The sequence below is a fragment of the Ascaphus truei genome, chromosome 2, assembly GCF_040206685.1.
Source record: "Ascaphus truei isolate aAscTru1 chromosome 2, aAscTru1.hap1, whole genome shotgun sequence".
Lineage (NCBI taxonomy): Eukaryota > Metazoa > Chordata > Amphibia > Anura > Ascaphidae > Ascaphus > Ascaphus truei.
The window spans coordinates 402,182,464-402,199,750 of record NC_134484.1 but is presented as its reverse complement, the minus strand read 5'-3'; the positions used below and the strand labels follow the sequence as shown (position 1 = coordinate 402,199,750).

General features: G+C 40.7%; 1 protein-coding gene across 2 annotated transcripts in view; it reads right to left on the bottom strand.

The window, feature by feature from the left end:
- Nucleotides 1–17,287, bottom strand: part of CALCR (calcitonin receptor) — a 379,531-nt gene that overhangs the window by 160,632 nt on the left and 201,612 nt on the right. For both annotated transcript variants that reach the window (XM_075587337.1, XM_075587336.1), the window contains one exon: nt 14,603–14,713. In XM_075587337.1, coding sequence (XP_075443452.1) covers nt 14,603–14,713 — 111 coding nt within the window. The remainder of the gene's footprint in view (nt 1–14,602; nt 14,714–17,287) is intronic.

The following is a 17,287-nucleotide window of genomic DNA, read 5'->3' as shown; positions in this document are numbered from 1 at the left end:
GGGTATATTGCTGATATGTCAGCAGATGTTTAAAAAGATACCCAAAAAACAGTTAGTAACAGTGACCTATGTATAGGCTGTGTGTATTGATAGTACCACCCAGGTTACTCAGTAAAATGGTCACAGTTCGAAGGGTATCAGACAATCAGACTTATCAGTTGACCTGAATGTATACACTATTCCACGTTTAGTGTAATGGAGATCTATACAGGTCACTGGATATATACTGTCCATTTATGTCGTGTGGGTGTAGTGGTAGTGCTTGTTTTTCTGCTTCCACATACGGGTAGGTAGCACATCAGTATTGTGACAGTACTGTCTGGTACTCAGTACCGGAACCTCTGGAACCCCCCCCCCCCCATGGCAAAACTCTACATTGCATCTACAAACATACCAGAGCAGTCCTATCAACCCCTCCCCCTGCAAAAAGCTTTCAATAATGTCATAAGTATATGTAACAAAATAAAAATACAGGCATACCCCGCATTAACATACGCAATGGGACCGGAGCATGTATGTAAAGTGAAAATGTACTTAAAGTGAAGCATTCCCTTTTTACCACTTATCGATGCATGTACTGTACTGCAATCGTCATATACGTGCATAACTGATGTAAATAACACATGTGTAACAGGCTCTATAGCCTCCCCGCTTGCGCACAGCTTCGGTACAGGTAGGGAGCCGGTGTTGCTGTTCAGGACGAGCTGACAGGCGCATGCGTGAGCTGCCGTTTGCCTGTTGAGCAAGATGTACTTACTCGCGAGTGTACTTAAAGTGAGTGTCCTTAAACCGGGGTATGCCTGTACTATAGGTAGAAAACAGACTGTGACAAAGGTAATAGATTTTTAGTTTAATAATGTTATGTGTATTGGGGGAGTTTTGTGTATTGCGGGGTTAGTACAGTATGTGTATTAGGGAGATGGGGTGGTTATTATGTGTACTGGGGAGGGGGATATTGAGTGTGGGGGGTGGTAGAGAGAGGTGGGGGTGTGGGAGAGAGAGAGGTGGGTGTGTGGGAAAGAGAGAAAGGTGGGAGGGTGGGAGTGTGGGTGTGAGAAAGAGAGGGGGGTGTCAATCATGGCCAAGTTGACACTCTAGTCCTGGGCAGTCTCGAGAAAGCTGTCTTGGCCCTGAGTACTGGCACCTCCTTTTTTTTTTTTTTTACAAAAAAAGCACTAGGTATTGTGTATTTGTTAGAGTAAATAAAGAGAATAAGGCGCACTGCCAGGGAGTTAGGTGGTATAAAATAAAATTCTATTTATTCAGCACAGGTACAAAAAAGCATCACCCCTGGAGCTGGAAAAAATCCTCCTACGCGTTTCGGACACGAATGTCCAAGGACATTTAATGCAAATTTTCTGGCCAGTCAAGGAATGAAGAAAACTACCCCCTTTTAGTTTAATTCATGGGTGTTAAATATACAGTATACCGTACTACATGTGTGAGAGTCATAACAACCTGATAAAGGGTCCAGGGATGGACCTTAACAGTCATGCTCTCTGATGATTTACCAATAAAATACACTATGAAGTTTTTTTGACTATTGAAGTCTACATGAATTCTACATAAGGGGACTTGAAATTTTTTGAATTTTGATTACATTTGTCTGTTGGCTGCACTCTTTGGTTCTGTTTGCCCCATGAGAACTATCTAAGGATCCACTTTTCTCTACATGTTTATAAGAACTATACTGAGTTGACAAGCCTAAAGCACCAAATAACTGGACTGGTGTCAGACCCAATGGGACTCAAACCCACAACCACTGCTACTCTGGGCATAGTCTTTAAAAATGGAACAAACTATACCTTCAACTATGTATTTCACAAATATATTTATTGAAGGAACTTACAACATTTAGACGATTGTATTTTTTGTTCAAAAGAAAATCCGATCTATGCTACATACAATGTTTTGCAACAACAATCTTCTTAAGTGGGAGGGGTGGGTAGTGGGGGGGGAGGAGGAGTGGGGGGTGGAGGGTAACGGGTCACAGAAGCACTTATTTTTTATTGTTAAATATATATTAATCATTTATTTTCTTTTGGTATTTGCTCATGTATTACAAGCTCCTGTAATGATTTGATTGTGTTTACCCGTGAATATATTCCTTGGTCGTATGTTGGTTATTTTGGGTCCAATCAGTGCCCCTCTCAGGGAGATATACCCCATTTTCTTTATTTTCATTTCTTTAAAAATTTTTGTTGCATGGCATGGTAAAGATAACATTCCAACGATTCCATAAATCGGTTCAAAATGTATATAACTTAGTTATGAACTTAACTGTTAGTGACAGGAAATTCAATTCTCTCTAATCCAGTTAACATTATTTTCAGGATTTACTAAGATTATTTAGCTACTGTAGTATGCCCATTTATAACTACACATAATCACTGTAAGGCTTACATATACATATTCTCATGGTCGTTCATCTTGTTTATAGTTCTAAGTACCACCTGCAGCAGTTTGTTTCCCATTATTTAACCTCCCCTTTATGCTTAAAAGAACTTCATTCAGTTAGATGCACATTGGGTGAGAACCCTTTGTTTGAATGAGATCATAGTGCTCACTGCAAGAACAGACCTCTTCCCTGTGAGGCCGCCCATAGTGCATGTGACCATGCTAGCGATGCAGAGCGACCGCACGGCAGATTTTGAAAATACTAATTATTTTGTCTTTTGCGCGGCAGCCGCATCACGTGAGCGGATCCGTCAATGAGGGTAAACGCTTCCACCACACCTCCCCATATAGTAAGAAAAATACATACAAAGTCAGAATACTAAAGAAAATACTAAATAAAAACTCACGTGCATATTTCTGAAAATGCATATTTCTGAAAATGTAAGGATTTTGTTTCAAAATTAAGCAAGAAAATGTTTATTCAAATTAACAATCAGTGTAAGACAAGGGTGGCAACTTCAGACCTCAAAGGCCGCCAACAGGTCAGGTTTTCAGAATATCCCTGTTTCAGTACAGGTTGTACAGTCAAAGACAGAGCCACTGATTAAGCCACCTGTGCTGAAGCAGGGATATCCTGAAAACCTGACTGCCAAGGGCACCCGCAGCTGTCCTAGCTCTTTCCCACCTCCCTAGTAGAGGCAGAGGTATGGTCTAAACTCACTTTTTCCTGGAGGGAAAAGCACATGGGAAGGCCCCAATCTCAGGCTCCCAGTCGTGTGACCTGCCTTCCTTAAGTGGGAAGGACCAATTCATTTTGGGCAGTGTCTGCCTTTAAGTACAGCCAGGAGAGGCACCAGGTCTGTCCCAGGATTGGGCAATCTCAAACCTGCTGTACCCACCTCCTCTGACACTCTGGCAACACCAGTGAAGGGGAAAACCCTATACCAACTACTGACAACCAGCCCTAGGCCAGAATAGTAACCAGGGGGCTACCCTGCTACACAATATGACAGTATAAAAGTGTGTAAATATAGATTATATTCATTGTATTATTTATTAAATATACAGATATAGCGTCATTTACTTTAATCGGGGTCTCACGGATTGCATCTGATCTCCTGATGTTTTGTAAGCTGCTCACAGGTTGCAATACTCCACAGTAATGGTAGGTGGTGCTAGTGTGTCTTCAAATCTAAATCTTATGTAACCCATCCCTTATTCCCAATTATTTCATATGATATGATATCCCATATTTAAATATAACCCACCACTTATTCCCCTAAAAAACTTCAGGTGACTACAAATAATTTTTTTAATATAATTTTTATATTAGATTACAGTAAAGGACAGTTTATGAAAATACAATACAATTTTCTTCGATCTTCTTCCAAATGTACAATCTTTTCTGACCAGCATCTTCTTCGGGCTGGCTCTTTTACACTTTCCCCTTTAAATAAGAATGTTATATATTAATAATCAAGAAGAAATAGAATTAATTACATTTTGTGGTACATGTATGACCGATAAACTTGTATGCGCATGAGTGTTTCTTTGGAACCTGGTTGAAACGAATTGCGGCGCATTTAATGTCTGTGCATGCAAACTGTACTGTATTGAAGACATGCGTGTTCAGTACGGGTATTGACGGAAAAAATAGATGCATGAATTATATAATATTACCTGACAGTATCGCTGGATATGTTTCCTGCACAAACACAGTGTTGATGCTCATCAGCCTGCCAAACAAGAATGAAATCAAGAATTAAACAATTACTACAATATGAATTTTTAGAATAATACAATCTTCTTCAACCAATATCATCTTCTTGCTGTCTCTTTTACATGTTCAAATGTTAAATAATTGAATGTTATTAAAAGAAAATACTGTACTGTAGATGCGTGAATTACAGTACAGTAAATTACCTGGCAGTATCGCTGGCTGTGTTTCCTGCATGAACACGGTATTGATACTCATCAGCCTGCCAAACCAACAAAACAAGAATTAAAACAATTAAACAATGACTTCAATAAAGTCCTTAATTATAATCATTTTCTGTTAAACTTTATTTCTTAGATTATATTTTTATTTTTTAAACTGTATTTATTCAGTTCATAAATTTGTCTTCACTTGGAAGACTCCAGCCCACAGTCCTCTGATTCCGTAAAAGTGCATCAAAGGTTTCTATGACGGTCTTGAGTTGTGCAGCAGCGAGTTTAAGCTGCTTCTTCAGTTTGTCAATAATGGCTTTCTTCAAATGTATTTATTTCAAGCTGTCGTAGTTGACTTGTTTGGACTACTCAGAATATTGCTCAAAACTCACATGGTGTTTGAAGATTAGCTGTTCATATCAACTCTGCTTTCATCCACATTTTATTATATATTGACAGGTATTGATGTTATTACATTGGTATAACGTAACGCTGGATGTTCCCTACTGCATTTCAATTACAACAAACAGACCTTAAGTGCAAACTCTCCTCATGTGCAAGTGAATGTGCAATGGATGCAATAAAAAGCAACTCACTCCATGATGTTGATAGGAGGAATGAGATCAGAAATGCTGATCTATAGGAGGATTGGATATTCAGGAACTCCCCAGGTATATAAAATAAAGAGGAAATGTATAGTACGGCACAGTTTCTAAAATAACAAAGTGAGCAGTGAGCCTAAGTACAAACTCACATGCTCCGCAGAATAAAAAAGCGTTGTGAGCACTCTGGGTCCATGGCGACGGCGCTCTGCTCACAATGAGCTCAGAATGAGATCAGAAATGCTGATCTATAGGAGAATTGGATAATCCTCCTATAGATCAGCATTTCTGATCTCATTCCTTCTATCAACATCATGGAGTGAGTTGCTTTTTATTGCATCCATTGTACATTCACTTGCACTTTATATGCTGTAAGTCACACATGAGGAGAGTTTGCGCTTAAGGTCTGTTTGTTGTAATTTTAAAGGGTGTTGAGAAACACCCTTCTGTCAGCTGCACCTCTCTACATGTATTAATTACCACATATTGGTTGTTTTTTTCACTTTCAACAATCACCTTTATTTAAGTGATTTAGGTGTGCGCTATTTGTTGCACTACATTTCCATTCCCACAGATTATCTGTGGTCTTTGCTTCTGTGGTGCTGCGTGTGTGGTTTGGAAATCAAGCACAGCTAACTGCTCTTGGATGGACACTTTCCTGCAGGTCTCTCCCTCCATCAGGGGGGCTTGTAGCCAAATTGTCCTCGTCTGGAATGTTAGTAACATCTGGGTATGGCATAGAGACACAAGGGGTGAAGAGGGTTCCTACAGATGTCCTGCTCTCTACTACAGCTGTGGGCCTAGAATAGGGACCAGCAATGTCCCTCTCCATCCTCTCCAAAAGCAGGTCCAACTGTGCTTCCACTGTATCCCTGTATGTATGTGGTGGGACAGGTGTAACAAATCCATCCAACATTGCCAACATGCATCTGACTGAGCTGGGTCCAAAGAGAGGTGAGCAGGGACTGGGTTGATCTGAGCTGGGTCCGGTGTGAGGTTCGCAAGGACTGTATGTGGCAAAGCTAAATCTGAGGCAAGGTGATAAGGTTTGGAGCTGGGAGCGATAGGGATCGGGGTACCTGGTGCAGAAGCAGGTTACCTGGGTCAAAAAACTTGAGTCAACAGGGTCTTCACCATCTTCTGTCTCTACCCTTTGCCAGATTCTTCATCTTAGGAGTTTTGGGTGCTGTTTGGTTTTCTTTCCCCCCCTTTAGCCTTTTTATTTTTGGGGGTTACTGGCAGAGCTGGTAACTTTTGCTTTCTGATAATTTTGGCTGGAAAAGCACGTCCATTACGTCCAATTCTTACGTCCATTGTTCAAGCAAAAGATACAGTATCTGAAAGCACAAGAGTTAGTTCTGAACAAGATCAGTGAGTGTGGAAATGCAATTTCTGTAAGCTTTTATGTACAGTACCGCTGATGTGACAGTTGCAGTATCCAGTGTTGGCTCGAGCTAAGTTTTTCTACTGAGAAAGGTGTCAAAAGTAGGTGAATACCTGTACCTGTCGCTTTACCTGTAAAAAACAGAATACTTTATACAGTATAACGAAGATGCAATGCAGGAGTTTAGACCTTCTGAAAAGTAGAGATGGGCGTATCCGCTCAAATCCATTTCCCGGATTTCTCAAATTTTCAACCCAAAATACGTTTCGCGGTGTAAAATCCACTAATTAATTTGGTCAGTTTGAATCCGTGTGGATTCATCAAAAATATTGGATACAACCCGTAGACGGATTTGTAGGATCCAATCCTCAGATTCAGCAATCCATTGGTGAATTATTAAAAATCCGCCAATGGATTGCTAAATCCATGGATTGGATTCTACAAATCAATCAACAGGTTGCGGAATCCACGGACTGTATTGGTAATACAAATAACAAATCCGCAAAAACGCGAATTGCCCTTTTTGAGATTGATCTGCTGAAATCGGCGGACCAAAGAAATTGGCTGATCTCCACCTAAAAATTGCCCATCTCCACTGAAAAGCAGCAACGACCAAATAAATTAGCAAAGATAATAGCATTGCGATAATGCGCATGCTAAAGAAGGGATACAGAACAATGGAGATCCGACAGTTGCTACAGGAAATGGGCATCCAGGTGACACTAGCCTGTGGTTCGGTATGATGCCCAAAGGAAAGGTAAGATTCGTAGAAAGGTCCAAACCCGAGTAAGTACAGTGCAGTATACACTTTTGGTTCTAATATTTTTCTCCACACAGCCAAACTGTATGCTTATATATCTTCCCTCTTTGAATCCTTATGTTCCTTATTTTCACAGTGAACCATTTCGGCTGGTGGAGGATATCAGTGGATGAGTGGTCTGCGACAGAAGTTCTGGATATTCTGCAGAAGAAGCATGATCTTACAGTGTGTGAGATCAGCATCAGACAAATGAGACGCAATTTGGGCAGGTCTTTTGGATGTGTCAGATATAGTGCTGTACTGTCCAGTACAAATGTGTACATTTATCTTGTATTCAGACACCTGCAATGTTACTACTGAACTGTACTGTAGCATTCAGAGTATCATAGGCGAAGATATTCAGTGAACCACCTGTCGGCCGTGCACTGAACTCAAACAAATTCTGTGAGATTTCTACAGCCAGACTAATGGTCCATCGGGTTAAAACAGCAGGGTCCCTGCAGTCCCATTCAGTTTGAATGGGACTGCAGGGACCCCCGCGATGTAAATCCGATGGGCCATTTGTCTGTCTGCAGAATCTCACAGAAATGTTGCAGCATTTACTGTGAGATAGCCACAGTATTTTCCCAGTCAAGTCATCAGATACTGGTGGCTACATCTGTAAATAACAGCACAAATAATTCCGTCTGACTGCGGGCAAGGTGTGGACAACAAAGTGCACATGCTGCAGCTCACAGCATCCACGGCAAAAGTAAATGATGCTGCATCTGTATAGAATTTGAACAGATACTGTATTTTACACTGGTCACAATACTCAATTTGTAAGCTTTACAGAAATATAGAAATATGCATGCATCATTTAATATATTTATGCCAGTACATAATACATACAATTCAGATTACTCACTTACCACCCTGCAGGGTACTAAAAATTAGCAATATCTCCCTAAGCCCATCACCACTAAACCTCAATTTCCCTGTTTCCACCACCAAGAATAATTTAAGGTATTATTCTTAGTGTCCCTGGTCCCCTGTTTACTAGAAAATGATATAATTAACACAAAAAACCCAGTGTAGCCTAATGTGTCAGGAAATGCGGTTAATCTCTTCACAAAAGGTACAATTAAATCCCAAATACAGTTCCTGTTAAAGTGGGAAGGTATTTTGGCAAGTGCGCCTGCAAGGGGCCATGGTCAATGTATGAGCATTCCCTTGCTATTGGTATAACACCGCTCTCTTATAAACTCAGATTTATATACTATCATGGCCTTGCTTATAAAGGCATAGTTTTTCCTTTGGCAAAACCAAGATAATCAGGATTTTAAACCCAAATGAATCTGAGAGTATAAAATACCCCCTCTCCCTACAACCTCTAGAATAATGCTACCCACATCATTGAATTCGTATGATTTTGTTGAAGGCGGAGATATCATTTTTGGTAACGCAACTCTTAGATTTGAAGCAGGAAACAAATATCTGACGTATGCAACCCAGACACGGAGTCATGTTACAGTCAGTATCATTCTGTTTTGCGGCTCGTCACAACCCTATATCTTTTATCCTTGTAAATTGAACCAGATTTTAATTATCTTACATTATGGGAAATCTTCAAGAAGTAATATAGTGACCCTCTTCTCCCCTCTGTCCGGCAGCCAAAAAAGCCCCAGGAACTTTTATGATGCCTCCATTGAAGATACCATGGCCAGATCAGGTCAAATATCTGGTATATCTGTACACTCTAACCAGTCACTTCAATTATACAAAATATTCCCTTTTAATTATTTTATTAGCTCATTAATGCAGAGACCATGATGATTCCACATTACTCTCACAGGTGACATAAAAAGATAGGTATTTTTTAAATGAAAGTTAACCCCCTGGTAGCTGTAGTTGTTCACAAAACATATTGTCTCTAGCGTGACAGATCAAGACAATGTAATTGCATTTCTGTGTACTATGGTTTGTTTTTTTCTCTAATATGGTTTTTATATGTTATGCTGGGTGAAATGAACAGTATAAGTCATGGAAAGTCATGAAGTATAAATGAGAAACTCAATTGTTGCCGCCAGTTTAATGTACAGTAAGTATCAATGAAAAGAAATGGTTGAACAAATGTAACAATAAAAAACAGTCTGCTCTATGATGAAATTGCTGTGCAAGTATGCTGTACCCATCCTGTACATCAGGCCTGCACAACTCCAGTCCTCGAGGGCCGCAAACAGGCCAGGTTTCCAGGATATCCCTACATCAGCACAGCTGGCTCAATTAGTGGCTCAGTATGACTGAAGTGACGCTGAAAAAAACAGAAGTGACATCGCAGAGCTTGCGAGAGATGCCGGCACGGCAGCAACAGCTGGAGAAGGCATCCCGGACTATCGGCGTTACTGAGGAGACAGAGGCAGTGAGATGGCGATGACTCACGATGTCTAATTCACTGTTTATGCTTTTACTAATTGTACACAATGTTAGTACGATTCTTACCTTTTAAGTAAAAAGCTTTCTTACTTATTGACATGCGCTATGGTTTCCATTTCTCTCCTTCACTCTATAGTAGGCACTCTATATGAGCCAAGATCTATATGACCCACAACTTTTACAAGACACCAGCTCTTAGATGTTTTATTCTCTTTTTTTTCCCTGTTGATTCTCTCCCATGCACCCCTCCCACACCCCCTCCCCTCCCACACCCCCTCCCCTCCTCCCCTCCCACACCCCCTCCCCTCCTCCCACACCCCCTCCCCTCCCACACCCCCTCCCCTCCTCCCCTCCCACACCCCTCCCCTCCCACACCCCCTCCCCTCCTCCCCTCCTACACCCCCTCCCCTCCTCCCCTCCCACACCCCCTCCCCTCCTCCCCTCCCACACCCCCTCCCCTCCCACACCCCCTCCCCTCCTCCCCTCCCACACCCCCTCCCCTCTCACACCCCCTCCCCTCCCACACCCCCTCCCCTCCTCCCCTCCCACACCCCCTCCCCTCTCACACCCCCTCCCCTGGATTTTGAAGATCGTTTCAGCCATTTAGGGACCAGTGAAGACAGCCCCTACCAGGGAGTTACAACTGATTCATTTTAACTTGACCTTTTTTTCACTTTTTCACCTGATGCACTATATTATTTAATATTAGCACAGTTATAAAAATTAACATAATTTCTGTTTTTAATTATTGATATACACCGTGTTCAACACTTTTTATTCACTTAGTTCACTATATTCGGTGGGAGCACCTAATTAATCACACTGTTATTTGTACTGTGAACTTAAACCATTTAAGTATTACCTACAAAAAAAATTCTCTCTCCAATACACCTCTGGTCGCTTGTTTAATTGGCATATATATATATATATATATATATATACACACACATATATATATATATTTTTCTTCTTCAATTTTTACATTTCATCAATTCCTTTATCGTTTTCATGCTACACTACCTCTGCAGTCCTATTAACCCCAAAAAATAAACATATATATTACATATTACTGCAAGACAGATGACGTAGGGAACAGTTTCTAAAAGAAAAATTACTAAGCCTTTGATTGAGCCACCTGTGCTGAAGCTGGGATATCCTGAAAACCTGACCTTTTGGGGGAGGCTTGAGGACTGGAGTTGAGCGCCCCTGATCTAGCCCTTTTAGAGGTACAGCACTCAAGTACATTTTAAAGCAAATCTCTGGGCAGACTTTTAATGCTTGTGGAGGTTTATTGTATCAATAAACAGGCTGTGCATAGATGTTTCAGCTGCTTACAATCACGCTATGTAACCTTGGTCAAAGTACTGTATATCTCTCTGCCTCAGCTTACCTACTTGTAAACGTACTGGTATAATTTCCCCTCCCTATCTCATTCATTAATTAAAAAATAAATAAAAAAAAGATTTAGAAAAAGTGTAAAGTCTGGATAGCATCAAAGGAAGATCATTTTGTAAATTGGTTTACTTAAAGGTTGGAAAGAGTACACTTTAGATGATTAAAGCATTTTATGACCTAATTAGGTAGCTTGTTGCCATCAGGTGGATATTGATTTATTTTCCATTTAACGGAGTTTAAACAGATGCTAATAAAGGAAACGTAAGAAACTCTCACATTAGTATAACTGACTATTTATTGTCTGGTGATTCCTGGTTCATCTAGTTATTTATTTGTGAATCTTCTTATCAAGGTAAATGTTGCCTTTTTTTTTTTTTTTTACACAAAGTTGTACTATCATGTGCCGGTATTTGGTCATAAAACTTGGTATAAAAGTGTTAATCTACCATGGGAAATTTAAGCGTATTGGGTTATGTTCACTAAATAACTTTAACTTTAGAAATATAGTAGGGCTTTGGGAATAACTTATTGGTATGGTCTCGCTTAGTAAAATATTTTACAATTCCAATACAGTTAAAAAACAATATATTAATTTATTATTATTTAGAACATTTATACTTGTGTAGCCCCCTGTAAACAGCTCAGGCTATACCTATCTCCCTTCTACTGTGATAAGTCCTGTTAAGATCAGGCGCCAGTAATCATCATGGGTTTCCCCCTTCATAGCCCTAACCTGAGTAGTAGACGCAGGCCTGGACTCTGCTGCACGCATGAGCAAGAGGGGAGGTTCTGCTGACACCATGAGGGGAGGGGCAAGCTCTATATTTAGCAACCAACTCCGGTGAGTTTGGCGTTGTTCTTCTTCTGTGCTTTTGTGCTGTATTCCTCTTTTTTGATGGTCCTTCGGAAGAGAGAGTAGCTTAGGAAGAGTTCGAGTGAACAGTGATATCGAGAGTCTAGAGTTGCTGAGTATTATGCCGTAAGCCACGAATCCTGCGGAACGGTCCGAGGAGTATTAGGAGGCTGCGGGCTCCCCGGCGCAGCGTGCCGGATAAGAGCGAGAGGAACTGAAACGATCAGCGTCTATAAGTAGAGCTGATAGAATCATAGACTGGTGGACCAATGCCCTCACCCCACTGCCAGGGGTGATGGGGGGGGGGAATTCGAGACCCACCTCGAGGCTAACCTCGGGGGTGGGCCACGGGGTATTGAAGCCCTAGCTCAGACCATCCTGTCGGAAGAGTGACTTGGAGGGAAGGAGAGGAGGAAGCCTTTGGGCGGAGGTGAGCGGTGTGTACCTAGTCCTGGCGATTGTATTGCGGCTGCTGGAAGCCTTATCGTTGGGATATCGTTGCTCTGTCAAATAAAGAGACTGTTCTGCACCCGTAAAGACTGTGTGTGATTTGGAGAGTATAACCACGGGGACCTGAGGGGTTCTTCTATACCGGTCCTGTCCCATTACCCTGGGAGTATAGAAGATGGAGGCGCTGCACCACTAAGAGATCATGGAGGCTATCACCCCAGAAGCCCGGTCCTGGCTCCCCCACAACACCACGGGAAGCTCAGGCCCTCCTGTTCCTCACAGGTACGCACCACAGCGCATGTAATCTGCCCTCATGCACCCTAGACACCACCGTAGAGTCTGGGGGGGGGGGGGGGAAGCAGAGTTACACTTGCACCAGTACAGCAATATAAGCCAGAATAAACAATACATGTGGCTTTAGTGAAGATATACTTTTGGCCATATTTCAGGTGCTTAAACCAGCAAAACATGTAGTACTGCACACTTTATTTATGTTTTATTACAGGTTTGATGTGGGGGGGGGGTCTCTGAAGCTGAAATGTGTTTATTTCTGCTCTGGGGACCCCTGTTGTTAGAGCTACTTACGTCCATAGGGGTTGGAGGTATCTCCTTCATGTTTAAATGTCCAAGTAACGTGGGCCAATAGGAAGCTGCAAGGGATGATGTCACGAGGGCAAATAGGAAGTGGGATATTTAAGCTGCCAGGCTTAGACACACAAGTTCCCTGGCTGCTGATACTGGCACCCCATATGGCTGTAAGTATCTCTGGAAGCAGGGGGATACCAGAGCTGAAATTAACACATTTCAGCTCAGGAGACCCCCTACTTCAATCCAGTAATAACATTAATACCGTATTTCTTCGATTCTAAGACGCACTTTTTTTCACATTTGAACGTTTCTCTAATCGGGACGCATTTACAATCGATGCACAAAAAAAAACTTGCCAGCCGCTAGGAAGAGGAGTAAGTTGTGACGTAGTTGGCCACTTGAACTGAAGTATATGTAAAAATGTTATATGGTATTGTTATAATGCCCTTGATAAGTTTCCTTCTTCCAATAAGAGGTGAAGACATGTCCCTTCTCCTCCTCCCCAATCTGGAATAGCAGCTTGAAGTGACGATCCGTGGAGGGATGCAACGGAGCACAGCCAGGTCACAGCCAAAATAGAACAAAGTGGGGGCAGCAATCATAGATCCAATTAAAATAGATTTATTGAACCAGTGAACACATGGTACAGAGCAGGTGCAGAAACACCACTCTAACGCGTTTCACGCTACAATAGCGCTTTGTCAAAGAGTTGGAATAGCAGCTTTGTACATGCTGGCAAACATTGAAAAACAGATTTTTGTAACTGAATGGTTCCTGTACCAATATGGCTGCTAATGTAAGTCAACTGAAGATCGCGTGAGCCCCAACGTTGTGGAATGACGTTACTAGAACTCGATGCTGCCAACCCTAGCGCACCACCGTAGTGCCGAGCAGGAGGTTGATGTTGCTCTATAACATGCTGAAGGTGCCTTAATTTAAGTTGTCATTGTCATTTTTTTTGCACGTTCAATGTAATGTTTCCTTTCCCCCCGAAAAGCTGTTGTTAAATCAATGGTGCGTTTTACAATCGATGGCGTCTTAAAATCGAGGAAATTCCGTTAAGTATAAAAATTGAGGAATGCTACATGTTTTGCTTTAAATTAACAATCTTATATAAATATTCCATCATGTGATTACGATGAGAAAGGAAACTAAATATTCTTTTAAATGTCTTGGCTGTTTATTAGTTATTGCATGCTCAAATGCATGTCATAGCGTATTAGTTCTCCTGCTGTATAACATAAGGCATATTTTCAGCATATATTTTCCAATCCCCACTGATATGTTGACTTACAAATCAAGTGTTAAAAACTGTCTGTGATAGCTTGCATGTATAGGTGATTTTACTGTAGTATAATTAAGTGGAGCAAGATATTGGATTAGTTTGTTCCTGTTAAAACAGATTTGCTAATTATATGGTCATTTAAATACCTTACAAAATAATACTGTAGGAGTTGCTATCTGTGGATACTTGAGAATAAATCTGCTTAATGAAATAAAGCATTACTTTTAATGTACAATGTTCCAGGTACAGTAATACCATTTAGTATGTGTTGAATCTGTACTGAACCACAAATCAGTTCTGTTTCAGTTTCATATTCTTTCAATATATAAAGTACACAATATTATATGTGTTATAAAAGGCACTGTTGCGTTTTCAAATCAATCGATAATGCTTTAGTCTACAAGACGCATAAGGAATGTAAAAAGCAAATAAAGTCTAGTGCTGTAAATGCATAATTGGAATATTAACACCATGTGTGTTTACATAATGAGATAAAAACAACAGGCTAGCTGAATAAATGATGAAAATCAAACAAATACTATACCGGTTGTATCAAAATCTGCAAAATAGTCTGGGCAGTTCTGAGACATGTTTATTCCAGCCGGAGTATCATCCCAACATAGCCATCCATCCCAAGTACGGTTACAAAATGCTCCTGTTTAATAAAGAATTTTACACGTTATAAAAATATGTCAGCTATGCATACAGTACGCTAATTAATCTATTTTGTCCCATGTCGTATTCATGAATTACTGTTGAGGCACAGCTATGCTCTTGCCAAAAGCAAAGCAAAAAAAAAGATATGCAGTAAACATGTACCGTGTATATATATATATATATTTATATATATATTTATATATATATATATATATATATATATATATATATATATATATACACATATACATATATACTGAAGGGGGCAACAATGCAACAGTGTACAATGCCACCACTAGGCAACTAATGCCTAGTGTGGCACATTTTGATGTTCAAAGGGAGCAGAGGAGGATAACGATGGGCGGTGGCCAAGGAGCAGGCCAGTGGCAGAGGCAGGTGGTGAGAGAGGAGGACGGCAGTGGAGTATGGCAGTTGAAGGAGGGCAGAAGGGGAGGAGGGCACTCCAGCGGTCCAGCCTGGAAGTCTTCACGGACTACCGATGTTTGCCACTGCAGGTCCTCCCCTGCTTCACTTCAGACAACTAGAAACCAGGTAGGTATTGTTAATAGGGTGAGAGGATGAGGTGAGGGAATGAAGAGTGGTTGAAGGGATGAGGTAAGAGGATAAGGAGGTAAGAGGACGAGGAGCGTATCAGGAAGGGGCAAGACGATGAGGAAGGGGTGAGAGAGGAGAAGTTATTGTGAGAGGAGGGGGGTGACAGAGGGGGATGGGAGTGAGAGAGGAGGAGGGGAAGGGCGAGACAGAGGGAGGAGAGGAGGATGAAGGAAGGTGAGAGACAGGAGGAGGAGAAAGAGGAGGAGAGAGGGTGAGGGGAGGATAGGGGTGAAGAGGAGGAGGATGGGGTGAGGAGAGTGTAGAAGGAGGGGGAGGGAGAAAGAATGGTGTTATAACATTTAAAAAAAAAGAATTCCAAAAATTCAATGGGGGTGTGGGGCACAGGTCTAAAGGTTCACGTAGGCTGCCAAATACCCTTACACCAGCCCTGAACAGCCCCCTCATTTTACTTTGTTAGAAATCCATTTATTATATTAAAATGTATGAATGAGAACTTACTGTATATCAAGACAATTGCATGGGAATATGTTGTAAGATTTAGAATTCATATGTAGCCAAAAAAAGCTTAATTCTAGATAAAGCTTAATTAATAACGGATGTTAGAGGTTGGCTTAATGATAGGATTTCAAGGCCTAGTATGAAATATGAGTGAAGTCATTTGAAGTGTCTTTGTCTCAAGCAGTGATGAGGAGAAAGGGGGCGGAGTTAGTGATCAATAAATACAGCTGTGCACTGGCCACGCTCTCTCTTTCCAAGACCCCTAGCTCTCTCCAAGACCACACACTGCAAATAACACCAGCAGCATGTGAGTGAACAAAGGTTTCTCTATCATTGCGTCTGAGCATGTTTGTCATCATTGATTGAACTTTCATCTGTAAATAACATTGTAAGAATAAACTAACTTTATCTGCTGATAAACAATCTTCTGAAGTATTGGAATCTTTCTGAATTAGAAATAATAAGTGGAATTATTATTTAACAGTTTTGTACCAAAATAAAAATCGCTCATGGTACTGTGGTAAGAATCACATACTGGCAGTGATATGAAAATACTATCAGTAACTATTATCAGAAGGGTATTTGTATTTTAATTCTATAGTTTCCATGTATTGTATCTATCATCTTAAGTTATCTTGGAGGTCAGATGAAGGATCTCTGCTTTTGAAAGCTATAATAGGCATCTGGATTTGATTTATCTTCAGATAGCAAAAAGCCTGGGGTACAGTATGACTGACAACTGAAATATTGATAACATAGTAATACTGTGTATTGTATCAGTTGGTTAGATCATTTTTTATGTGAAATTTAGACTGTATTGTTATCTAGGCTGTATCTGAAGAGATCTTTCCTTTTAACGGATGTAGCTTTGAGACGTAACATTTTCCATCAGTCACTTATTACTAGTAAAGGTTATTCTTATGTGAATAAAGAATGTTTGCATTGAGTCGTACAGTCCTCTAGCTTTATTTTTGAAGCCTTGAAATCAGTTTAACACATTCATTTTAAATGTATTCAGTTTCCATAATTGATTTAAATACTGACAATTGATCTCAATATGGTCAGCTTAACTTTGCAAATGCAGTGTTACCCAAGATGATTGCTTGTGCAGGACTCACTTGAAAAACTGTCTTTGATGTACTGTAGATATGAATAAGGCACATCTGATTAACTGAACCTTGAACACATTACATTGAGATGCAAGAAGTGAGGGGAAATGACAAACAAAGGATGTTTACTCCACAACTTTGGTATAACCAGTCTTTTGTTTGTTTCCCAGATCCTTAAACACCACTTGCGTTTTGAAATTAACATTTAGAAGCCAGGGGAAACATATGCACATTCCTTAGCAGAGATCAAACCCTGAGAAACTTTTGACCTGTCCACCAATATATTACATTACATTATAGTACATGATGGATTAGGCATCAATTGGAATTCTCAAGACATCAAACAAGATTATGAGACACACACAATATTTAGGTTGAGTATCTTTCCT